This window comes from Musca domestica, unplaced genomic scaffold (genome assembly GCF_030504385.1).
Source record: "Musca domestica strain aabys unplaced genomic scaffold, Musca_domestica.polishedcontigs.V.1.1 29, whole genome shotgun sequence".
In the NCBI taxonomy this organism is placed as follows: domain Eukaryota; kingdom Metazoa; phylum Arthropoda; class Insecta; order Diptera; family Muscidae; genus Musca; species Musca domestica.
Genome location: NW_026712296.1, coordinates 6,697,161 through 6,723,843, shown reverse-complemented (window position 1 = coordinate 6,723,843; position 26,683 = coordinate 6,697,161). Strand labels below are relative to the sequence as shown.

The following is a 26,683-nucleotide window of genomic DNA, read 5'->3' as shown; positions in this document are numbered from 1 at the left end:
AAAGGCTCAAAGTTTTAAATATCCATGAAGCTCATAAAAAGCGAAATTGACATCCGATTCCATTCAAGATGTGGTACATCCCAATATTTCCATCAACACAACACGGTACAAACCTAGCACGTAGCAATATTTATATCTTATTTATTTCGGTCCGATACGAAATGGCCAATATTGGCCCATTCTTTCGGAACTTACTGCATAAGGGGTTAAACATTTGAATAATCATAACAGAAGTCAAAATATATTAAAATAATCGAACATTGGCTGAGGGTATACATCTGTTGGCAAAGCCGACCGATACTTTTTTACTTTTTTTTTAGTTTTTGTAATTTTTATATCCTGCAACACTTTGTGTTGGTGGTATTATAGCTTTGGTTTGGGCAAAAATTCTTTAATACCTCGAATTATTCGTGCTGCACATAGGATGTTGTATATCAGTCTTCCTATCTCGCCGAGTTGAGTCGATCTAGCTATGTATATCATACGTCTGAACATCTGACCATGTTTAATTGTAATCTGCCACATGTCGCAATTATGGCCCAAACTTCACGTAATTTTTGCATGGAGGTGGAGCTAAGGTCAAAATAGGGGCCTATTGTTCTTGGGGTTGATCGCAAAATATTTAGAGACTGTAAAGGACCAACAACTGATTTTAAAGTTGCCCTAGAGGTCCCAATTACAGATCAATTGACCTTTGCGTGGAGCTACAGTTTAGGGCTGGGCAACAGCCTACCAATGATTATTGATGATTATCGAATAACATTTATAGGGTGATAAAAAATACATTTATGTAGAAATAAGAATATTTCCATTAAACCACGAATAAAATGTCACTTCTGACCTTAAATTTTTGCTGATATTCAAGATATCGCATATACAGGGTGAGATGAAAAAACTGCAACCGACTTCAGATTGATGTTATTTCTAAGCTCATATATTGTATTGTTTACAAGCATACAAAAGCATTTTGGTAAGAATTTTCCAAAAAAAAAAAGTTATTCGTGATGGAATTCAAGCCTGATAGTGTGATTTCTTGATATTTGGCTGGAAAACCACAAGTGGCTATCGTTAGACCACTCCAGCATTTTGTGTCTCGTACCGTCGTTCGTTACCGTGATACTGGTAGCGTAGACCGACGTCAAGAAAGTGGATGGAAGAAAACAGCAACATCAGCAGAAATGGTTCAGAAAGTAAAGAAACGACTTGATCGAAACCCGCGTCGCAGTGGCCGAAAAATGGCTTCTCAGCTGAACATATCGCAATATTCCATTCGGCAAGTATTGAAAAATTAGCTCGGGGTAAAGTCATTGAAATTTCAAAAAGTGCAAGAACTTACACCACAACGGAATGAAAATAGACTCAAAAGAGCTAAAGAGTTGCTTCGCTTGGCCGAAAGTGGTGAATTGCCGAATTTGGTTTTCTCCGATGAAAAAACATTCGTTGTCGAGTAGTTTGTAAACAAACAACATTATCATGTTTACTTGCCAAAGCGGTCAGATGAAAATGTGCACCTTCGGTTGGCCACCAGAACTCAAGCGCCGGCCATAGTGATGGTGTGGGCCGCCATAACAGCCGATGGTCGTTCTCCGCTCGTATTAATTGACCGTGGCATCAGAATAAATGCCGAATATTATCGCGAAAATATTCTGGAGGGTGTATTAAAGCCTTGGGCATGCAAACATTTTGGCCGTAGACCTTGGACTTTCCAGCAGCACTCAGCACCATCGCACTCAGCACGCGACACCCAAGTATGGCTACAAAATGAGGTTCAACGCTTCATTTCCAGCGCACAATGACCACCAAAATCTCCGGATACCAATCCGTTGGACTATTGTGTCTAGAGTATTTTGGAAAGCAAGGTTGACACTAAAAAATGCCAGATTTCAAGTTATTTTCTCAGAGAAATTTTAACATTTCATTAAATTTTCTATTTTTCCTTTTTTAATAAGCCTCAAGATTATGCACAAAATTTTCATCACATACATTCAATCACATATCCAGAAACAAAAACTTTATTTCTCATATAATTATAGGATATTGTGCAAACAGATTCTATTTGTAACAAGCCTGTACAACTTCATTGATTATAACCGGAAAGATTTACAGATCAAAGCTTATTTGTGTGCACACATAACTTTTAAAATTCTCATAAAAACTGCTACCCTAAACATTTAGATATATGGACTAGAATAAATAACGATCTAACTAATTAGTCTCAATTAAATGTGTTTATTTATGTGACGTCAACAACAGTTCTAAAAAAAGAGGGAGAGCACATGAACAATTGGCCCAAAAGGCAACCAGGCATAAAACGTTTTGTACATCAACAATAAAGCAAGCAAACACATCATATTTTGTTCGTGGACAAATCCCAGACATAGACATCTAAAACGATGATGACGACGACGACAACAACAATAACAAGCAGATTAAACCCGGAGCAGGTTGATACCTGTTCTAAACGTCGCAAACAAGCACAATGAGGTTAGTAGAAGTTATTTTTGGGTAAAATAAAAAATTATGTCTTTGTTTGGTTTCAAATGAGTATCATTAAATTAATGTCCCTTTCATATGAGCACGTTCAGCTGTTTGTATGGGAACGTATGTATGTATATGGGTATACATACATGTATAGCTGCTACACATGTAAAATTTTTGAACCCTTTTTATTACATTTGACATTGTGTTCGCATGTGCGTAGCATTAGGCATTAGAAGTTCCTATTTCGTTATTAACCCTTGTCATTTTTATTCCACCCAGCCCCCTCCCCCTAAAACAAAGCAGGCTGACGAGTAAAAATGTTTTATTTATTCGTTTTGCTTTTTTTATTTCTGAAAGTTTGTATAAATTAATACTGACATATGAATGACTGCGACTATATGAACACAATCGTTGATTCGTTCCTTTGCTGGTAAGCTGTTTTTGCTATGTGTGTCACATATGAAAAGTTAATGCAACATTCAACTTTGGATGGTTTATGCTTTGTTTGCTCTGTATGAAAAAGAAAAAAAAAACAAATAATTGCTGTAAATATATCACAAGATAAAAACAAATAAACAAAGTTACGTTCCCTAGGTGGCAAAGGAAATGTATGGGAGTAAACCTCAGAATATGAAGTTATGTATGGAAAACAGTAGCGGTTTTAGATTGTAGTGAAGTGTCCGGTATCTAAATTATTGATCTAGGCATATCTGTTTAAATATTTCCTTGAAATATTTGAGAGCCACATGAGTCGAATAACAGATTAAGAGGTAATGTAAGCAAATTAACCTTAACGCAAGCAGTGGGTTGAAAATTTTGGGCTACATCTTCAATTATTAAAAAAATTACTTCAAAATAACTCAGTTCCCTCCTTAACGAGCAATGAGTAACATCGGCACAGTTCGAATAAAAAACTGAAGGTTGCTGATATCCCAGCTGACATTTTATTCCGAATTCCGTGCGAATATCTGCTGCAATTTTCGATTTTGCTACAGAAGTTTTATGGACGTGGTCACTGAAATCGGAAAGTTTACCTAAGAAATTTCCAAAAAAATATATTAGAGTTTCCAGACGAACTCGCTCTGAGTTCAAGAAAAAAATTCTTGAAAATTTGGAAAGATTTTCCGTTTGGTATATATTTATTAGAATTTTACCATCGAGTTAAGTTATTCGCTAAAAAACCAGTAAGGAACAGTCAAAAGTCGGGCGGAGCCGACTATATGATACCCACACCACTATGCATATTTAGTAGACCTCCCTTAACAATAGAATTCATTTGAAGTAGATTATACCACCTATAAACTTTCGGCTTTTGAGCAGTTATAGTTTGGTTTCAGGTGGAACTAATATATGGGAGGCATATAAAGTTCTGAATCCATTTGACGGAGACACTTTAATCTTTTATACCAACTAACATTGCTATAGAGCGCATGATATCACTTCGAAAAGGATTATTTTAAAAATATATATTTTGGAGCCAAGTTCCACAAAATGGAAAGATATGTCCCGAAATTCACTCCTTTTGGGCTGATATTAGGTATCATTGAGATATATCCAAATCTGACCCAATCTTGATAAAATTTGGCAGAAGAAAAATCCAGGGTGTGGTTGTGTTCTTGAACCGAATAACGTTATTATAGGATGAGATCACAAAACTGCAACAAGGTTAAACGCCATCATTTTTACATTTTTAATTTTATTGAATGAAAGCAAAAAATGTCGGAAATAGCATACAATTTTAGACTAAGTTTAAATTTGTTCGAATTGGCCACCGTTGGCACGAATTATCGCTTTCAAACGGCCCATTCCCGGCGAAGCGCTTGCTTTAGGTGGTCGACACTTTGGTATTTTTTAGTGCCAACCTTGCTTTCCAAGGCTTTAATAGAACATCAAGAACATTTTCGCTATAATATTCGAAATTTATTCTGATGCCAATTTAATTTATCATTTATTCTGATACGAGCGGAGGGCGACCATCGTCTGGAATTTCAATGGCTTTACCTCGAGCTCATTTTTCAATATTTCCCGAATGGAATATTACGATATGTTCAGCTCACGAGCCATTTTCGGCCACAGCGACGCGTGTTTGGATCAATTCGCTTCTTTACTTTTCGAACCATTTCTGCTGATGTTGATATTTTCTTCCGTCCACTTCCTTGACATCGGGCTATGCTACCGTAATAATGGTAGAAATAATATCCTTAACAAAGAAATAATTTCCTGTACCATATAAAAGTGTTTGCAGGGTAATTTTCAGTCTAATTTAGGAGCTTTAAAATTATGTATCTGTGTAATTTTTTTTTTTTAGTTTACATATTCTAGTTTTTTAGTTTCTCATTGATATAAATAATAAATCATTTAAAATTAAAGAGTATAATTGCTTAGAGAAAAAAAAAATAATATGTATCTGTCGGCATTAAACTTATTCTCTAAATATACACAATTTTTTAACAAAAATAAACCTACAAATTTATGGCATACAGTCGACTTTAAATAACTAAACTCCATTTATAAAATAGGAAAATTTTCCCCCCACTTTTTGTAGAAACATGCGCTCAAACGATTTCATATCATTTCAACCATACAAATCAATATTTTATGTTACCATTCAAGGTTTAATTAAACGAAGGTGACACTATCAGAACAAATCAATGCCATAACCCACAAATGTTAAACTAATACACGTATACGTTGTATGCGGTTGACTAATTGATTGGATATACTAAAATGTTTTCATGTGATTGTAATTAATATCTACTGTTTTAATAAGGTATAATATTAAAATCAAATGATTATGGTGGTCAAATTATCACGTTCACAACTAATTTTTTGAAAAATTAATTTGATATATTTTAAAAATGTCGAATTCCAGTACTCCTTTGTACTTTAGACGTTCATGTTTCTCAATTAAAATTTAAATTCACTTTTGCCATAGCGTGTTGTGGCGCTCCCGGCTATATCACACCCTCTCCGAATTTTGATGGCAGTTCAATAGCTACTACGATATTTCAACACATTGTAATAGGGCACTCAGTTAAAAAAGTTCAACAGAAGTATTGATAGTATTAAAGAGGTTTTTATATAGTATATCACTACGTTTTAGGATATCGTGTTTAGGCGCCAGTCATATGTGGAATTCAGATATAAGAAGTCAAGATCCGTAGAGAGAAGTAGGGAGTCCCACAAAGTGGAATAATATAAATTGTGGAATAATATAGACTTGTTAGCCTCTACGTTTCTTTTATTCCACATCTCTTGGTGACATTGAGATAATCACATACGCAGCTGATTATAAACTCATAACGTCCTGACATATTATTGGTGGCATTTGCGACCGATTGAATATCTACTTACTTCATTTTTAGGCTTTCTTCATTGTGAAAAGTATGAAAATACCAGCAACAACATCGATGCCAATACTGACTTGGGTATAGCCTATACATCAAGAGATAATTCACTTGGGTAGAACGACTCACGAGAGAAAAATAGAGAGATATAATAGAGAGCTACTATCACTGGCGCTGTACTAGAAATTATGGAAGAAAACAGAGCGAATTCCGTTCTCGGCAGCGATGCCAACTGCTCCGACGTAAAAATCAGAACAGATAAGTTTTTAAAAATCCACCACAAATTTAACACAAAACAAGTAACAAAGGCTATAGTCGTGCGGGGCCGACCATGTGATATCCAACAAAACTACAAAATGTTAAGAGCCCCCTTTTATCCAAATCCATTTTGGAAGATTTCACTTTAGAAATTTTGTCACTGAGCACTGTCCATATATTACCCTTAGCATTTTGACAAGGAACATTTGCCAAATATTTACGTACTCTGTCGTGCTGTTAGTTGTTGTGGTCCATTTTAAAGCTAAATATAATTAAATGGTCATCCAAAATGCTAGACTTCTTCCTTGTCCTTGGTTTCAAATGTGTGATCAGGATTTTTTTCCTGTTTTTGGGTCATTTGAACCCCTAAATATTTTGCGATCATCCCCAAAAGCAAAAGGCCCCTCTGTATCTCCAAATTTAGACTCATCTATATGATTTGCTTGTCTACGATATTTGTCTATATTCGTCAACGAAATCAGCATAAAAAAGCTAGAATTTCGCCTTTTGTGTATTTCGGATATTGCCTATAAGTAATGCTGGTATTTTTCGCACAAAAGTAGTGGTCCATTCTACCCGCTGTTCTAAACTTTAACTTCATGCGAGATTTCGTGTCCTTTTGTTTCAATTTGTGACCTAAATGATGGCTGCAAAATCAGGAACATTTTTAGTTGTTGGTTCATTTCAACTCCTTGCGGACATCTTCGAAAACAATAGGTCAAGCCCTTCTGAGCCTAACCCTACCCTTGTGAAAATTTTCGTGAAGATCGGACGATAATTGCAATCTGTATATAATAACCCCAACCTGTGTTGTAAGGTGAAAAAATATTACAAAATATATACTTCAACAATACAAGTCAAATTGGATCGCATGCGATAAAAAATATGAAAAAATAAAGAATATCACAGTATACTGCAAAATCTATATTAACATCATTTTTGGCATCTTTTTATGTGATGTTTTTAGATTTTATACTTTGATGCCAAGAGGGCATTCTGAATTGACCAAATTTGTCAAAATCCGTCCAGCCATTAATGAGATATATACATTCTAACTAACATCCCCTTTCTTTGTATATACACATATCCGATATATTTACTATCGGCATCTACGTAACGGTAGGAAATGACCTGTTCGTCTATTTGTGATTTCGACGGCATTAAAAATATTCGCGGTTTAATGGAAAATTTGACTTTTATTTAACACAAATGTTATGGGCTATTTCATCCACTAAATATTACCCGATGACCATCAAAACTGGAAGACTCCTGACCAGCCCTAAGCTCTAGCACCATGCTAACTTTGCGACCTGTAGAGCAACTACAAAATCAGTAAATTTTTCAGTTTTTGGTCCATTTCAACACCTAAATATTATGCGATCATCTCCAAAAGCAATAGGCTTCTATTCTGGCCCAGCCCCATCACCATTCTAAATTTCGTGAAGATCGGGCCATAATTGCGACCTGTGATTACAAATTAACATGGACAGACGGACGGACATAAATAGCTAGATCGACTCATCTCGGCGAGATAGGAAGGTCCATATATACTTTCCTATGTGGGAAACTAATATTTCGTGGTGTTACATAATTTTTGGCCCAATCAAACTTATAATACCCCCAACACATAGTGTTGTAGGTTATAAAAAGAAGTTTGGCCGTCTGTATTTTTATTGAAAATAATTGAATAACCACTTTCTATTCATCCAGTACCTAAATACCTCCAACAAACTACTCAGCATCTCCGAAGATTGTAGTAGTTAAAGTGATAGCCTCTATATCTTTAGATTACAAAAAATCAATTAGAATGCTGAATCGTGCATTCTCATAATGAAATAATTAAAATCCAAGCAATAATGGCTTTAGTCCGCAGATGACATTTGAAAATATTTTATTGTATGTAATTTTTAATGTAGTAAAATTGGGTAATACGTACCTCTAACTGAATCCTCGGCAATATGCAATATCCATATATGATTGACAGGTTTTTTGTTTTTAATATGAAAAAATAATTTAAGCATTTAGTATTGTTTTAGAATATAAATATATATATTTTTGGAAACATGTTAATATTTAATTGACGTATTATTCGAATAACAATTAATAATTTATTACTAATATAACATCCATTTATTCTGAATGACTTTTTTCTATAATTATTATTGTTGTTAATTTATTTTAATTACGCAAATGTTGCATTAAATTTCTTCTAAATATAATTAGGTTTTTTTTTATTGAATTGATGTGTTCATTGCCCCAAATCACAGATAAATGCATTGTCAATTGATATACATATATATGTAATAGATATATATGTATTTATTTTATTATTATTTTTCGTTTTCAAATTCGCGATGATATTTTTGTTTACTTCATTTCTGTTTAGTTTTGCGAGCAATTTATTGTGTTTTTAAAACAGTTTATTAATTAATACTGCCTTGATATGTTTTCTTTTGCTTATTTTCGATTGTGAAATTTTCCATTAATACTGATATGTTCTATCTTTTCCAGTTACAAGTGATATGAAAATTCTAGAAATTATACAAAAATAATAAATTTAATTATTAACAATTCATTTATGAAATTGCATTATTCTAACCCACACCACCATTCTCTGGGCTTTGGGAAATACGTGACCACAATCTGCATAATATTTTTACAAGAATAAAAGCGGGCTGAAATGTAATTTCGAGGAAACTGGGAAACTGAAAAACAAAAAGAAATAAAGGGTCCGACTATAAATGTTTTTACCGATTCTATCCAATACAAGCAAACCATACCAACTTTGATAGTTATTAAATGCTCTCCGGCTTTAGATCAGTTGAACTTTGAAATCGAATGGAATTATGGGAGCTATATCTTTATCTGAAGCGATGTTCACTAACTTTGATGGATGTATTTCTGAGCTCTATGAGATAACTGGTACCGAATAACATTTTTTTAGAAGTCATATTACGAAGGTGAATGTAACATATATACGGGAGTTATAGTTATATTTGAACCGATTTTCACCAAATTTGATGTGCTCGCTTCTTGACTGATTTTTGACTGATATTAGCCATTTGGTGCACAATAAACCTGAAATCGGAAAAACGTATATATGGGAGCTATATCCAAATCTGAAGCGATATATGGGAGTTAAAGCTATATCTGAACCGATTTTCACCAAATTTAAAGTACTTGTATCTAAGATAATGCAAAATTGAGTCCACCTGGGCTGATACTAGCCGTTTGGTGCACAATAAACCCAATATGTGGGAGAAATATCTAAATGTTCTCCGATATCGATAAAATTTTACAGAGGTATTTTGAAGCTCCAAAAATTATATATTACCAAATATGGTACGGACTTAAAATCGGATGAAACATATGTATGGGAGTTATAACTGTATCTGAACCGATTTTCTCCAAACTTGAAGTTCTTGTTTTTATACTGAATTCGACGGAAGTGCCAAAATTCACTTCGTTTGCGCTGCACAATATTCGTGAAATCGATTGAAGATATGTATGGGAGCTATATCTAAATTTGAACCGATTCTCACCAATTTCAATAGGTGTCGTCCTTGGGCCAATCAAATATTAGTTGGAAAATTTTATCTCAATCGGATGATAATGCAACAAAAAAATATATGGACACATGGACTGACATGAATAAATCGACTCAGTAAGTGATTCTAAGAAGATCATCAAAAGAAACTAATGATCTATCTCGCTTCCTTCTCCATGTTACTAACTAATGTACAAAAACCCATGCCACGCTGATGCTTTTTGTTATAAATAATTCAATTTTATTGCAAATTCTCTTTAGTTTTGCAAGGAAGATTTTTCTAGAGGAAAATGCAATTTTGATAGAGTTTGTGATCCTAATTTTCCCCCCAGTTTTTGCACAATTAGCACTGATATCTGGCAGTATCATTGCAAGTTATTGCCTATGCAGTTATTAAATTTTTTGTGTAATAATATTTTTAATTCGTAATAAATAAAGTGTAATTTTCCATTTTATTTATTTTCATAGCATACTTTCAGGAGCTTCAGAAACACTACATAGCATTATTTAATATACTTGCAGATTGAATACAAATGCAACTAGCAAAACAACGTTAACCTCCCAACCGAATACCTAGCCAAATACCCTCCACAATGAGGTAAAATATTCAATCATAAAGTGGGCGGGACCGTTATATTGGAGCTATTCAAAATATCTAAAATACCTATTATAATTGACACATTGAAAAGTGTAAATACGGATATATATGCTATGCCTAGTCTGACCGAAATGAAAATAATTTAGCTTTAACTGTTGTTGAACTTTTATGGTATCTAACATAAAATATGATCTATTACAGCTTTTGCCATGATTAATATATCCATAAATAAAGTTCAAAAAATTCAGACTGATGGACATGGATATACCCAATTACTATGTATCGAAAAAAATGTACGTTCATCATTATGATGTCCTCATTTTAAGCCTGAACATTTTGCAACAACTGATCAAGAATATATATACTTTGGGTGGTTTAAAACTTTGGCACTTCCGAACCTCTTTGGTGAGAACCGACCAAATTTAGATATAGCTCCCATATATCTTCGACCTAATATCAATCCAAATGAAGTAAATTTTGGCACTTCCGACCACATTCAGTCTAGAAGTAAGTACTTCAATACGATTTGGTGTTTAAGCCCCTCACATTCGTAATATGCACTCCATTCAAAAATGATATTCGGTACCGGATATCAGAAACACCCCCAGTAATACATTTGAAACAGTGAAGTGTTTATATTCTCTATCTGAAAGCTATCACCAAATATCGTTGATGTGGAGTACACTTTACGAGTATCAAGGACTTAAATACAAAATCAGATGTGACATATATACGGGACCTAGACCTATATCTTAATCAACTTTTATCAAATTTGGCACACTCTCTTCCATCAATCCAAATGGAGTGAATTTTGGCACTTCCGACCCAATTCAGTCTAGAAGCAAATATTTCAAATTTAGTACAAATAGGTTCAGATATAGCTGCCATTTGGTGTTATGCAATCTAAAACAATGATATTTTGTACCAGATATCTCATAGAGCTCAGAAATGCCTGTGCCAAGTTTTAGCAAGATCAGATTGGAATATAACTTCCATGTATATCTTCATCCGATTTCAATTTTATTGTGCGCCAAATATGTAATGTTCGTCCAAATAGGATGTATTTCGAATTCAGCCTGGAAGAAAGTGTGCCAAATTTGGTAAAAATTGGTTAAGACATAGATATAAGTCACGTATATATGTCACATCTGATTTTGTATTTAAGCCTTTGATACTCGTGAAGTGTGCTCCACATCAACGATATTTGGTGATAGCTTTCAGATAGAGAATATAAACACTTCATAAATTTTATTGACATCAGTACATGTTTGGATATAACTCGAACACATATCTTCATCCGATTTCACGACATATATTTTGGTAAAAATCGATTCAGAAGAGGATATTTCTCTCATATATTATTTCCTTTGGACTTTGATTTATAACTATAATGATTTAATTCTCACTAATTTCCCATAAAAACTTGTATTTATTTTATGAAGCTTTACTAAATATGCAAAGGGGTGTAGGATACCATAAAGTCGGCCCGCTCGACTTTTGACTTTCCATTACTGTTTCGATTTCGCAGGAATTTGAAGTTTAAAATGGAACACGTTTAAATCCAAATATTTTTTTTAATATTTTCTTTACTTAATGGTGGAGGGTATTTAAAGTTCGTCCCGACCGAACTTAATGTTTTTTTACTTCTTATAGAATACGTATGTCCACAATAATTAACATACACATAACATATTTTCACAAAACCCATACATTAATAAGTGGTGTGGGGTTTGTCGACCGCCAATTTTCTCCAACACTTTAACATGTGATTTTATTAATTTATTTACTTTAGTATTTTTGTTTTTGTTATTTTTCCTTTTTTCCACATTTGTTTACATTTTTTTTAAATATTTCACTTTCTATTTAATTTTAATAATTAAATGTAATGCCGTGTTTTAAAATGAACTTTTTATCCTTTTGTGTTTTCAACTTCATCAACTTTTTTGTTATTTATGTATTTCTTAAGTCCTTGTTGTTTTATTATATTTTTCCATATTTTATGTTTTTAATTTTAAATTGCACAAGGGTAATTTGTTGTTTTGCTTTGTTTTGATTATACCCATCGCGATATGATTACATGAATAGTTTGGTATAAGTACACGCATTAATTTTCACTCATTCTGCTGGCCTGTTGAGGGATGGAATTGCAAAGAACAATGTTTTTCCTAACATTACATCCGGCCAATGAACGCCAGTCCGACAAATGTAAATATAAGTTTACAAAAGGCGTGCGGAAGCAACAATTTGTGTGTTCACCTGACGACAATCTTTCATTAAATTTGAGTGGCGGCGGGGGCATGATGGTGGCCCAGGATCACAATGACTACGACGACGATGATGATGATGAGCTTAGTGACAAGCACCACACAAAACCCATAGTTGGAAATCCGGACACCACCGAATGAATGCGTGTCAAGAATGATGTTTAATTAAATAGAAAAAAGGAAAACAACAACAACAAAACATGCGATACAATCAGGCTGGAACGACGACAAAAACAAACACATCACATTGTTGACATACTAGCAACGCTGCCATCAAGGCCGAAATTTCATTTGCACTTAAATGTTGACCTGAAGACAGCGTTCAGTCTAAATATTTTGATTTGGGTTTAAGGTAAATATTAAAATTAAATCCGTGTGTTGGGGTAAATAAGTTTCGTTGGCGTCGTTTTGTTTTACGCCGTTTCCTCTATCTAGAGCTTTGAAACACTAATTTTACCTTTTATCGTTAAATCGTACTCTACTTCAGCCTTATCAAATTGTTTGGCTTTGTTTTTAGAGTTTATAACTTTGATATTGATTTTTTTTCACTACCCCACTCGATTCCACGTAAAATAAAGGACTTGTTTTATACCGGCAGAATTATAAAACTTTGTAATTTCAAAGAAAACACGCGCCCGTATTTCTACCGCCAATTATGATTTTACGACCCGAAATGCCTCGCGAAGCACGTGTAACTCCTCTCGATTCGGAGGTTTTCGTAAAAATTCCGTTCTACGGAGTCGCGGTTGTTGTTATTTTAATTATACTTTAAAGCAATCAACGTAGCAAGGATAAACCATAAAAACCATACATTTTAATTAACTTTATGATCAACCGCAAGACCATCGGCAGAATTTCAACTCGAAATGACACATTCATTTTTTTTGCTTTTCGTGGACAATATAGAACACACTTGCACAAAAAAAAACAATGGAGCTCTTCTTTTGCATTTAACGGTATAACTGCACAAAATTTGAATTAATTTTTGGCCACATTATGGATTTTATTGCACAATAATTCCTTGGTTGTCACAACGAATAAATTTGATGATTAAAATAAATAATCTTAAACCAGCGAAAGAGAGTTCTCGTGTTCGTCCACCGTATTTGTAACCATTTAATTACTCCATCAACGAAATATCCACAAAATATAGAGTTATGCTGTACATTCCAGGAGCATCTTAACCGGTTGCGATTTAAAACGCGACTGAGGTAAATGTACTCGTTGGCATATTCGTTTTGGTCACTTATAGGTTGTTCGTGCGAGAGAAACCAGGGGGTAACAAAAGGTGTAAAAAGAGCATAAAACAATGATTTTCAGGAATAGCGGTGTTATTTTTGGGGGCTGAAATACAACGGCAAGTAAAAAACCACAAGAGTCTTACAATTCTCCACTCTCTAACACATCTCGCTCTCTCCCATTACACAAAACATCGTGTGACAGAAAACAATGATAAGTTTCAAAAAATTCCTTTACACTTTCTTAGAGCTTGAAAACATTTCCAAAGGCATTCTCGCTGGCCTACGCATTTACACGAAGCAAATATGTGCTACGAGTTCTCTCATATTCAGCAAATACTTTTTAAAGGACACAGGGTTTCTCTTCAAAATACAATGAATATGTTCTCATAAAATTATGGGAATCTAAAGGCTGGTAATCTCTTAAAATTGGCTTTAAGAGTGTCAGAGATTTGTTCCTTGAAAAAGTATTTTAAATATACTTTTAAGGATTAAAAAAAGGCTTAAAAAATAAAATAAATAAAGATAAATTTGTAATAAAATAACAATTAGAGTATGATAAATTGATTTGGTCAGAACATGTGTATTAACCAGTTTTTTTTTCTGAAAAACTGTGTCAATAACAAGGCATACACATACATAGTTAAATGAGTAATATGCCAAGATATTGTGAAACATTTTCCTATTCAGCAATGCTTTACTGCAAAAGCATATGTAAAGGTACATTTAAGGCAAATCGGATTTTCTCTTCATTTCTAAATATATACTTATGTATGTACATTAATAAGTATGTATAACATATACCCACATTGTATTTATATTTACACATTGCGCTCCGAGTTTTTGTCAAAATTACAAAGAAACTCTAGCGCCACCTATACGCTTTTTTCTGAACCATAGACTGTATATAGACAAACAACCCCTAGAAAATATAACCTGTATCAATCGTTTTTACCTTGTCGTAGGTCATGCAGCGTTCGTGTACCTACAACTTCGTGTCAATGGTGGATGAAAATCTCTTAAACTTGCTTTGAAAAGAGAGTATATTTGTTGTTCTTCGAAAATATAATTCAGAAAATATGCGCCAAACACAAAAAATGGCGCTCTTTGTTTTGTATTTTGTAAAGCTAACGGTAAAAGCATATGTATTAAACGAGTGGAAAAGCTTTTGCAAGTTTAGAGAGTCGACAAGTTTTTCACAGTAGTATAAAAATTATAAAATCGACCAATATGTTAGCATATAGCTTTCGACGATTACAACAATTCTTTCAAAAGTAAAAACATTTGGATGTGGAGTATTTTTTTGCTCCAGCTTACTAAGCACCCAGCTAACATTTTCCGAGGCTCTGATATCCGATTTGTATACCCTCTACCTTGAAACGGAGGGTATATTAACTTTGTCATTCCGTTTATAACAACCCTAAACATTCGCCGTAGACCCCAAAAAGTATATATATTCATAATAAGCATAAAATTCTAAGTCGGTTTCCCGTCTGTCTGTCTGTTGAAATCACGATACAGCCCACACTATTTGACGTAGAGCTTCAACATTTGGCAGAACAATTTGTATTGTGTCTAGGATGGTTGGTATTGAAAATGAGGTAAATCGGTTTGGTACAGCCAGTCATATAACGGTACCTCCCGATGTTCAGTATTTTGATGATTTTCGCCACTTTTTTCACGAATTATAGCTCCGGGGGCGAAACATTTTTTGTATAGCCCCCACTTTTTTGTATAGCCCCCAAAAAACGGAACCTTCCGATATTTGGTATTTTGATGATTTTAGCCACATTTTCCACGAATTTGTCTAAAAATTGGTAGTGACAGAACATTGAATATTAAGGCCCACGTTTTTTCTATTGTCTATGGCTTTGGTATGGGCTCCATTGGCTTTAGAGCAGTTATGCTTTGGTTTCAGAGGGAACTAATATAGGGGAGGCATATCCAATTTTGAATCGATTTTCATTAAATTTGACGGAGACATTTTCATATTTTATACCAAATAATATTGCTATAGAGGGCATGATATCACTTCGAGAAGGACTATAATGAAAAAATATATATCGGAGCCGAGTTCAACTAAATTGAAACGTACGTCCCGAAATTCACTCCATCTGGGCTGATGTTAGACATTATTTGCACAATAGACATGTAATCGGATAATTATATATATATATGTGAGCTATATCCAAATCTAAGCCTAAAATTCGGCAAATGTATTTATGAGCTCTATAAGTTATCTGGTAACAAATATCACTGTTGTCAAATGTATATCATGAACGTGAGGGATTTAAACACCAAATCGTATGAAACATGTATATGGGAGCTATAGCTATATCTGAATCGATTTTCACTAAATTTGATGTCAATGCCAAAATTCAGGTAATTTGTACTGATATTGGTCATTTGGTGCACAATTAACCCGAAATAGGTTGAAGATATATATGGAAGCTAAATCTGAAGCGATCTTGATATTTTTTTTTTCTTTTTTTCTTTTGCGAATTCTAATCGAACTCGTTACGAAACTCTAATGTTCTTTCCAATATTTTTTCGAAAGAACTTTGAAAATATTGGGCAATCTCACACAACGTTGTTCCGAGGTCGTTTCGAATTCGACATCAGAATCGGAACTTTGTGCAGAGTTATTTTCCGAGTTCGGAATAAATTGTTAGCTGGGCAGTTTAATAAAATGCTGTAAACCCACATTATTTAAATACAAGTATAGGTATATATACATGTACTCTTTTTTCTAAAAATTTATTTTTTTGCCATTTTTTTAATATACACCAACCGCTGAAAATTCAAGAAATAAACATTTAATTCATCTATTGTTTGGCTCATCGAGGGAAAATAATATTAGTCTAATAAACAGTTAATTAGAAATCTGATTACTTACCTCCATGTTGCCACCCAATTTCGGCCCAGCTTGAGCCAAATACAAAGTGGATGATGAGGCAAATACCAATTCCAATGGATCTCTTACAATCGATGTCGTCTCCCTCTCTTCGCAATTGTAATAGAATACCACCTTGTCGCTCATAACTTTAAATGCCAATTTTATCCATTTCTTTGGTTCATATGGCAACTGATAGGTGACCAAACGTTTGCTAATCGGACTGATATTTGAATCTGTGTACAGTAGTGATACGTTCCATGAATCTTTGATGACCGGAGAAAAGTGCACACCAAATTGCACAACTGTATCTAGAGGATCCACGACACTGAATAGATAACCACCCTTAGGTGATGTTGTCTGAAATGTCGTCTGTATGGCAAAAGCGTTTAGTTTTTCGGGTAGGATCATACGATAGGGTGATTTTATATCAGCAATTTGCAAAATTTTGTAAGCTGGAAAACCATCCTCGGCATAATCAAATTCAATGCCATTTAAATTTTCATTAATCATGGCCAGTAAATCGTATTCGGCAATGGCATCTGTAAACAGTTGATAATTATCAGTAAAAGAACATAAAGAAATAAGCAAAGCAATTGAAAATGTTGGGATATTTTCTACGAGCCTAAAAGTATGCAAGGCTTTTGTTTTTCATTTGTTCATTTTTACAAGCAAGACTAAAAAATAATTCACTAGCTAGCTGTGTTTTAATGTAGAAGAAATAATAAAACAAACCCTCACAATCTTCTTCATCACTGTATTTTGAAGCTAAAGAGATTATTTATGGATAAATTTCCATTTTTTTATTTAATAATTTTTTAAAGTAATAGAAAAAATCAATGTCATTCCACTTACCTTTGATAGCTTGGCCAGTTAATTCAATTGTCTGCGTCCTTCCCACGGTAAGGACAATTAATAGAAGCGAAAACATTTTCCGCCAAGAACTGAAAAGAAAAACAGAAAAAAAAATTAAAAACTATTTTATGTTGTCCTCTTAAACTATCTGAATGTATAAAACTAATATTTGTGTGTATTTGCTGAAAGACCCAAAAAAACTTTTACATTTTTCACGTTAATTTTAGAAAATTGTAGAGTTTATACCCCCACCATAGTATGGATGGTAGGTTAAGTTTGTCACTCCGTTCGTAACATCTACAAATATAAATTTTAGACCCCACAAGGTATATATTCTTGATCTTGTTTAATCTTTGTCGATTTAGCGATGTCCGTCCGTCTGTGGAAATCACGAACGAAATGGAGTAGGTTGATAAAATTTTCACAGATATGTGTTAGGTCTACAGAACTTTTAGCATTAAAAATGGGCTAAATACCAAGTTTTGGTATAACCCTCATATAACTGTACCGACAGATATTTCGTATTTTAGTGTATGACGAATATTGACTACGCAGGTTCAGGTCTTCCTATAGTCCCCATATAACTGTACCACCCCATATTCGGTATTTTGAAAATTTTGGCAACATTTTTAACGGAATTGTATTACATTTCATATTTGAAGTTCCTAATGGGTACATCAGCATATGACAGAAAATTGTATAGGCAGATTCAGGTTATCATATAGCCCCAAGCCCATGTATTCCGTATATCAATAATTTTAGCGATATTGTTCCAAATTTCGTATTAAAAGCTCGCATCCACAGCCTATAAAAAGGCAGGTCCGCGTGTTCGCCTAAACCCCCATATAATGATTTAAATTTAAACTGTATTGTTCGATGGATTTTTTTTTTTTTGAAATTTTTTAAGTTCTTTTCAAATGGTAGAGGGTATTAAAATTATTTCCTATTTTAATTGTTTAATCATAATAAATTTAGCATTTTTCCGAATTCGCTGTAATTTCACTATATGTGCAGTAGCCACTATTGATTGTGGAATATTCCAAATGCATTTTATGGTACTCGGTGTGTACATGAAAATTTAGGTTAATTTTTTTTAAATCCTTAATATAGCCTTGACCCTATAAAAAGAAACCTCAATATTTATACCCATCGATTGGGCCAAATATTATGTACCACCTCGGGATATTGGTCCTCGACATTGTATTTTATATATGGACCTTACTATCTCGTCGAGCTGAGTAGATCCGGATATGTGTGTCCGTCCACTATAATATGTAATTACGCTACAGGTCGCAATTATGCCCCAATTCTCGCGAATGTAAGACTCCACGTAGATAGAGTTATGGTCAGAATAGAAGCCTATTGCCTTTAAAGATGATCGCAAAACCAAAAACTAAAAAATTCTGATTTTGCAGTTGCTCCACAGGTCGCAAAAATGGACAAATCGAAGCGAAATTTAGCGTGGGCTAATTTATGGCTGGGCAGAAGCCTACTACTTTGATTGGTCATCGGACAAATATTTAGCCAAACTAAAAAAAAATTCACTTAACCGCAAATATTTTACATCCCGGTGAAATCACAAACATATTAAAATGTCACTTCTGTCCGTTAATGTGATGCTGCTAGCGAAGATATTGCTAATATAACAAAATATATACAATTTCATATGTCAAAGAAGTTAAACTGCTAATAAATCAAGAATTTTCACGAATTTCGAGGATTCCCACCAATTCAGAATGACCTTTTTGGAGTAAGGAAAGGTCAAAAGTCGAGCGCGGCCGAATATATGGTACTTTACACCACCATGTGTATTTGGTAGAGCTCCCTGAATAAAAAAATTATATTGCGAATTCATGTGAAGTAGATCATACCAACTATGAACCAAATAACATAGCTGTATAGTGTATGATATGACTTCGATAAGGATTATATTACAACAATATTTCTTGGAGCAATAGATATACAGCACCGAGTTTCAACAAATGGTAAAATTCGGTTGAATTTGAACAAATCTATTTTAATTTGGGCTGATAATATATACACAGGGTAAAATGAACTTCAGACTGCTGTTATTTCTAAGAAACTCGTCCGACAGCTGTTAACATTATTTCAATGTGGCTAACGTTAGAGCACTCCAGAATTTAAATGTGAATAAATCTTTTGTGTCTCGTACCATCGCTTATCGGGTTACAGTGATACTGGTAGCGTAGCCCGACGTCAAGGAAGTGGACGGAAGAAAACAGCAAAATCAGCATAAATGGTTCGAAAAGTAAAGAAGCGACTTGATCGAAACCCGCGTCGCAATGGCCGAAAAATGGCTCATGAGCTGAACATATCGCAATATTCCATTCGGCAAAAAATGAAAAATGTGCTCGGGGTTAAACTAAACAATATCTTACACCGCAACAAAAAGAAAATATACTCAAATGAGCTAAAGAGTTGCTTCGCTTAGCCGAATGTGGTGAACTGCCGAATTTGGTTTTCTCTTGTTGAGAGTTGATCACCTCAAGCTGCGTGTGACGGTTTCATTGACCGTTTAAAGGCCATAATTCGTGCCAAAGTTGACCAATTCGAACAAATCTAAACTAATTCTAAAATTTGATGCTATTTCCGACATTTTTTGATTTCATTCAAAAAAATTTAAAAGAAAATGTAAAAATTGTGGCGTTTGATTTTGTTGCAGTTTTTTTATCTCACCCTGTAGGGCGAGCAATAACCGTAAAATTGGATGAAGGCGTGAAGGTTCAGAATTTTATACAGCTTCGATGTATAAAATTCTGAACCTCTCGATAAAATTGGACAGAAGTATTTTCGAGCAGTATCTGATGTCCGGTATCAAATATCGTTGTTGCGGAGTGCATATTACGCATGTGAAGGACTTTGACACCAAATCGGGTCGAAGCATATATATGGGAGCTATACACATATAGTGAACCAACTTTCACCAAAATTTAAAGCACTCACTTTTTGGCTGAATTCCGTCGGAAGTGCCAAAATACGGTCCGTTTGGGCTGATATTAGTCATTTGGTGCACAAAAAACCTGAAATCGAATAAATATATATATGGGAGCTCTATCCAAATCTGAACCGATCTTAACAAAATTGTAAACACTTATTTCTGAGCTGTAAATGATATCTGGTACGAAAGATTATTGTTGTGGAGTGCATATTACGCATCATATATTTAAGGTTTAAAATGGAAACCACAATAAAAACTAGAACCTAGCAATTGTCTAGATGTTGCACTCACCCCACATGTCTCAACTAAGGACTAAGAGACATGAAACTTTTTGTAAGGGTAGAGTTGTTTACAGATGATTATTCGAGAAGTTCAAAATTTGGTTTTATTATGTAGTAGATATGGGGATGATCTTAAAGGAATCTTCCTTCAAATCAAAAGGGTCGGTCCGCCCGACTATAGCCTTTGATTACCTGATTTTAGAATGTACATGCAAATAAACAGCTCATTCCACTTCAAAAACAATGCCCAATCATATCAGCTTTCCCGTTAGTAACCAAAAAACCGCAATTATTGGCGTAAGTAACACACATACACAAATACAGCACATGAGGTTCCCTCCAAATCCTATGAAACGACAAAGTATTAGCTATTACCACAAAACACACATATTAGTTACCTGTCTCAAAAGAGAAGGGTGACAAAGAACTACTTTCATTTCCAAATGGAGCAAGTGTCAAACCGAAGCAAATATCAAACACTTGCCTTATACGAACTAAAGACATGGGGGAGTACACTGAAAAAAGAAAGAGTTACCCCTCATATGCAACCAGCATTTTTGCCAAGCAACAAGCCCCAATAACTATATATGTGTGTAAATAAAACATTATCAGGATAATAAATGAAGTGGGTATATGCATTTATAATTAACCCTTGAGTATCTAGTAATACAGTAGCATGGTAAAGTTTTATGAAACGGTTGTAAAAATAGCAGAGGTTTCCGACAAAAAGTGGATGAACATGCCAACTTTATTTTGGGTTACTTTTCGATATAAACGCAAGTACACGTTTCTGCTATTTTTAGCTCTTTTTCATAATCTGCTCGGTTGTTCCTGTAATTATTGAAAAAATATTTTTTTCGCACATTGTAATCGAAATTAAAGATCATATAATTCGAATTACAAATGAAAAAATCCAATTCCCAGTAATATAATAAACTAGCTAGACCGGACCGCGTCGCATGCCCGTAGTTTTAATTTTTAATGCATATTTTTAAAAGCATAATAATTTACAGATCGGGCTCATAATAGTGGACCTGGGAGGTACCGTTCTATGGGGACTACACCAAAATATATAGCTATGTTGAAATTATTCTCTAATATGGTTCTCTATCCAAAGTAGCCAAATCGATTGGAGAATGGGTTCAAGTCCCCCAAAATAGGTAAAATCAGGAGGTACCTTAATATGAGCGCTGCTCCGAAAAATGTACCGACATATATATATATATGAAAGTTATATCCAAGTCTGAACCGATCTCGATAAAATTTGGCAAAGATATTTCTGAGCTGTATTTGATATATTTCCCTGAAAATCGTTGTGCATATTACGGCTGTGGGTAACAAATACAACAAATCGGGTGAACAAGCTATACTTATATCTGAACCGATCTTCACCAAATTAGGCATGCTAGCTTCTAGACTCAATTCGGCCGCATGTGCCAAATTCCATCCCATTTGGGCAAATATTAGACGTTTGGTGTACAATAAAAAGTAAATCGGACGAAGTTATATATGGGAGCTATATCCAAATCTGAACCGATCTCGATAAAATTTAGCAAAGGTATTTCTGAGCTGCATTTGATATATTTCCCTAAATATTGTTGTTACAGATTGCATATTACGGCTGCGGAGGACAAAAATAACAAATCGGATGAACAAATATATATGGGAGCTATAGCTATATCTGAACCGATTTCGAGCAAATTTGGCATACTTATCTTCAGGCCTATTTTGGTTATATGTGCAAAATTTCATACTATTCGGGATGATATTACACGTTTGGTGCACAATAAAAGGCAAATCGGACGAAGATATATATGGGAGCTATATTTTAATTTTTACCGATTATCTCCAATTTCAATAGGGTTCGTCCTTGGGCCAAACAAATGTTGTTTGGAAAATTTCATCTCAATCGGATAATAAATGCGTCATAGGTTGAAGTATTCAATAGGATCTTCCAATACGAATTTTGAAATAATATTGGTGAAAATTTTTGCTGAAATCATCAAAATACCGACTATCGGGAGGTACCGTTATATGGGGGCTATACGAAGACGTGGACCTACATACAAAAAAAAATTGTCATAAGCTGCAAATACGAAATTGAAATAATTCCGGTAAATAATGTCGCTAAAATCGTGAAAACACCGGTTATCGGGAGGTACCGTTATATACATTTTTTGGATCTGACATGAGTATTTGGAGGAGTTACAAATGGAATGACAAAGTTAATATGCCCTTCATACAATAGTGGAGGATATAAAAATTTGTACAATATAGTACTATTTTGCAGGTTTTTTAATACAAGTATGATAAAATCGTTAATTTTTTCCTTATATGAAAAGACTTCACCAACCACATTCGCTTTTCAATTAAGGCTTAAAGTCTTCACGTGCATTTCTTTTAATTCACTATTTCATCATTCTACATTCTCAATTCATATGATTTTTTTTTTTTTTAAACTACACTACGAAAAAAAAAACGTGGCAATAACACAAAGCAATGTTGGCCGTCATCACACACACACAGGCACACACATGTCCTGGCGGGTCAAAGTGTGATTCAAATATTTGTAGTTGTTGTTTGTTATTTTTAGAGAGACGGCTTTTGTTTGTCAGAATTTCGTCGTTATATAGTTGAGGTTTACACAGAAGCCACATAATAAATACAATTTGTGGTCGACAGAATGTGCATGAAGTGTGAGCAGCGGCTGCAGTCATGGTATTTGGGGAATGGTGCAAAAAACCTTTATTTTCGTTGAACTTGTAGTTTTTGTTTGTTGTATTTTTTGTTTCCCCCTTTTTTTGGTTTCCTGTTATTATTACTTTACAAAGATTTACAACTATTGGTTTTACTGCTATTGTTATGGCGCCAATGATATTCACAACCGTTTTTTAGGAGGGAAATTTTAATTAAAAATCTATACATAAAACCAAAACGAAAGATGGACAATTTTTGGTAAATTTAGGAAAACACAGCTTTTCGTGGTGACCAATTCTTGAAGAGTTGCCTCGAATGCAAATGCAATACGCTGTGTAACGAAAGTTGAAAAGTTGGAAGGGCCCGATTATATGATACCCAACACCACTATGCATATTTATCAGACAAACCCGTAAAATTGCATGGCTTCGAGAGGGCTTAAATTAAATAAATAGATAGGCAGATCTGAAACCCTTTTGACTAGATTGAAATAACATCTCCATATCTACTACATAAAAAAGCAAATGTTGAATGGGATTGCTCCTCTTTTCGAATAATCATCATAGATCTGTAACCAATATTTTCCAAAAATATGCGATCTCTAAAAAAACAGATGTTCCTACGACGTCAACGACGTCTTTTGGAAAGAACAGACATTTTACATTCAAAATTTTTTCCATTCATATTGAAGATTTATATTTCATGTATGATATAATGTTACATATTCCTGCAAAAGTTTTTTCTAGACTTTTGACCGAACCCACAAGGTTATGCAAATCTTCTTAATGGGTATTAAAAACAATATCTGAAAATTTAGATTCTTTCATATGATTTTCTGTAAGGGTGAGATGAAAAAAACTGCAACCAAATTCAGACTGCTGTCATTTCTAAGCCACTTGTCCGACAGCTGTTAAAACTATTCCAGTAACAGCTAATCTATATCTATAAAATAGGAAAATGTTTGTATGTTTGTTTGTTTGTAATTTATGGACTCGAAAACCGCTGAATAGATTTTCCTGTAAATTTCCATATATACTGCAACATCGCCTGAAAGTAACATAGGCTATATACATTTTTGAATTTCCACTTGGAACTGGAGATATAGCATCATAATCGGAGGTACTTCCCAAAAATTTAGATTTTATATGCACATATCTATTGATTGGTTGAAGATACAGTCTCCAAATTTGGAATACGTAACGGAATTTGGAACAAAAATAAGTTTGCAAAATTATATTGTAATCGGTTCAGATTTGGATATAGCTCCCATATATATTTTCGACCGATTTCGTTTATTTGATGCCTCAAACACAATACGAATGTTCGATTCCAATGAAATTTGGAATGTGTGACGGGATTTAATCCGAAAATAAATTTGTCAGATTATATTCAAATACGCTCAGATGTGATTATAGCTCCTATATATATACTCAGCCGATTTCACATATTTGATGCACCCAAAGCGAGAGGGACAAAATCTGGCACCAGCAAAAATTGCCAAATTATATTGATATCAGGTTTAGATATAGCTAACATATATATTTCGGCCGATTTCATACATATTATGCACCAAACAAGATATATATGACCGATTCCAATGAAATTCAGAATGTGTGGCGGAATTTGGTTATAATAATAAATGTGATAAATTAATTGGAAATTAGTTAAGATTTGGATATAGCTCCAATATATCTCGGCCGATTTCACATATTTGACGCACCAATTTCAATGAAATATGAAAGGTGTGGCGGAGTTTGGTGTAAAAGTAATTTTTTTTTAAATTATATTTAAATCGGATCAGATTGGGATATGATTTTAATAAGAACCATTGACCCACAACGCCTTAGGCTAACACCAAAAAACAACACAACAATTTATTTGAAATATGCTTATTACGGCGAAGTATGTTGCTATCTCGAAATCACTAATTGCAATAGAAATGCCACTCTACATAAAAAAATGCAGTTTCCTGCACGCTTGGTATTTGCAATGAAATAAATAAAACCAAAGGACAAACCCTTCGTGTATTCATGTCATGTTACTGCTTTTGTAATGATTTTGTTTATTAACGCATTAAATATATATATATATATATATATATATATATATATATATATATATATATATATATATATATATATATATATATATGTATATATTTTTTAATTTTTAAATTTGTTTTTCTTTATCCAACATATATTCTTAAACAAAATTTTGAATGCATATAAAATCAAAAGGGGTAGCGAAGCGCACCGGGTTCAGCTAGTTATATTATATATTAGATAATAAGAAAGCATTTTGGTGAGAGTTTTCCAGAAAAAAGTTATTCGTGATGGATTTCAACCGTGATAGTGTGATTTCTTTATATTCGGCTGGAAAACCACACGTGCCTATCATTAGAGCACTCCAGGATTTAAATGTGAATAAATCTTTCCTGTCTCGTACCATCGCTCGTTACTGGTAACGTAGCCCGACGACAAGGAAGTGGATAGAAAAAAAAAAAAAGTGCAAGAACTTACATCGCAACAAAAAGAAAATAGACTCAAAAGAGCTAAAGAGTTGCTTCGCTTGGCCGAAAGTGATGAACTGACGAATTTGAACTGCCGGCCATGGTGATGGTGTGGGCCGCCATAACAGCCGATGAGCGCTCTCCGCTCGTATAAATCGACTGTGGCATTAGAATAAATGCCGAATATTATCGCGAAAATATTCTGAAGGTTGTATTCAAGCCTTGGGCATGCAAACATTTTGGCCGCAGACATTGGACATTCCAACAGGACTCAACACCATCGCACTCAACACGCGCCACCCAAGAATGGTTACTAAATGAGGATCCTCGCTTTATTTCCAGCGCACAATGACCACCAAAATCAAAAGCAAGGTTGGCACTAAAAAATACCAAAGTGTCGATCACCTCAAGCAAGCGCTTCGCCGGAAAATACCGTAGAGCAATATTCTTGCAGAGTGTGACGGTTTCATTGGCCGGTGGCCAACTCGAACAAATCTAAACTTTTTCTAAACTTTGATTTACGCACTCCGTCGTGCTGTTAGTTGTTGTGGTCCATTTTACAGCTAAATATAATCCAATGGTCATCCAAAATGCTAGAATTCTTCCTTGTCCTTAACTCTCATCTCAGGCGTGTCGATTGGCTTCAATTGTATGATCAGGAAATTTTTTTCTGTTTTTGGTTCTTTGGAATCCCTAAATATTTTGCGATCATCTCCAAAAGCAGGAGGCCCCTCTGTATCTCCAAATTTAGACTCA

The 26,683-nt window shown here is 34.2% G+C and overlaps 1 protein-coding gene across 5 annotated transcripts in view; it reads right to left on the bottom strand.

Moving 5' to 3' along the window:
- LOC101889444 (collagen alpha-1(XVIII) chain) overlaps window positions 1–26,683 on the bottom strand; it is a 662,143-nt gene that overhangs the window by 524,625 nt on the left and 110,835 nt on the right. For all 5 annotated transcript variants that reach the window (XM_059124488.1, XM_059124489.1, XM_059124490.1 and 2 more), the window contains exons 3-4: window positions 17,482–17,570; window positions 16,630–17,168 (exon numbers count right to left, since the gene is read on the bottom strand). In XM_059124488.1, the coding sequence (XP_058980471.1) occupies window positions 16,630–17,168; window positions 17,482–17,570 (628 nt within the window). The remainder of the gene's footprint in view (window positions 1–16,629; window positions 17,169–17,481; window positions 17,571–26,683) is intronic.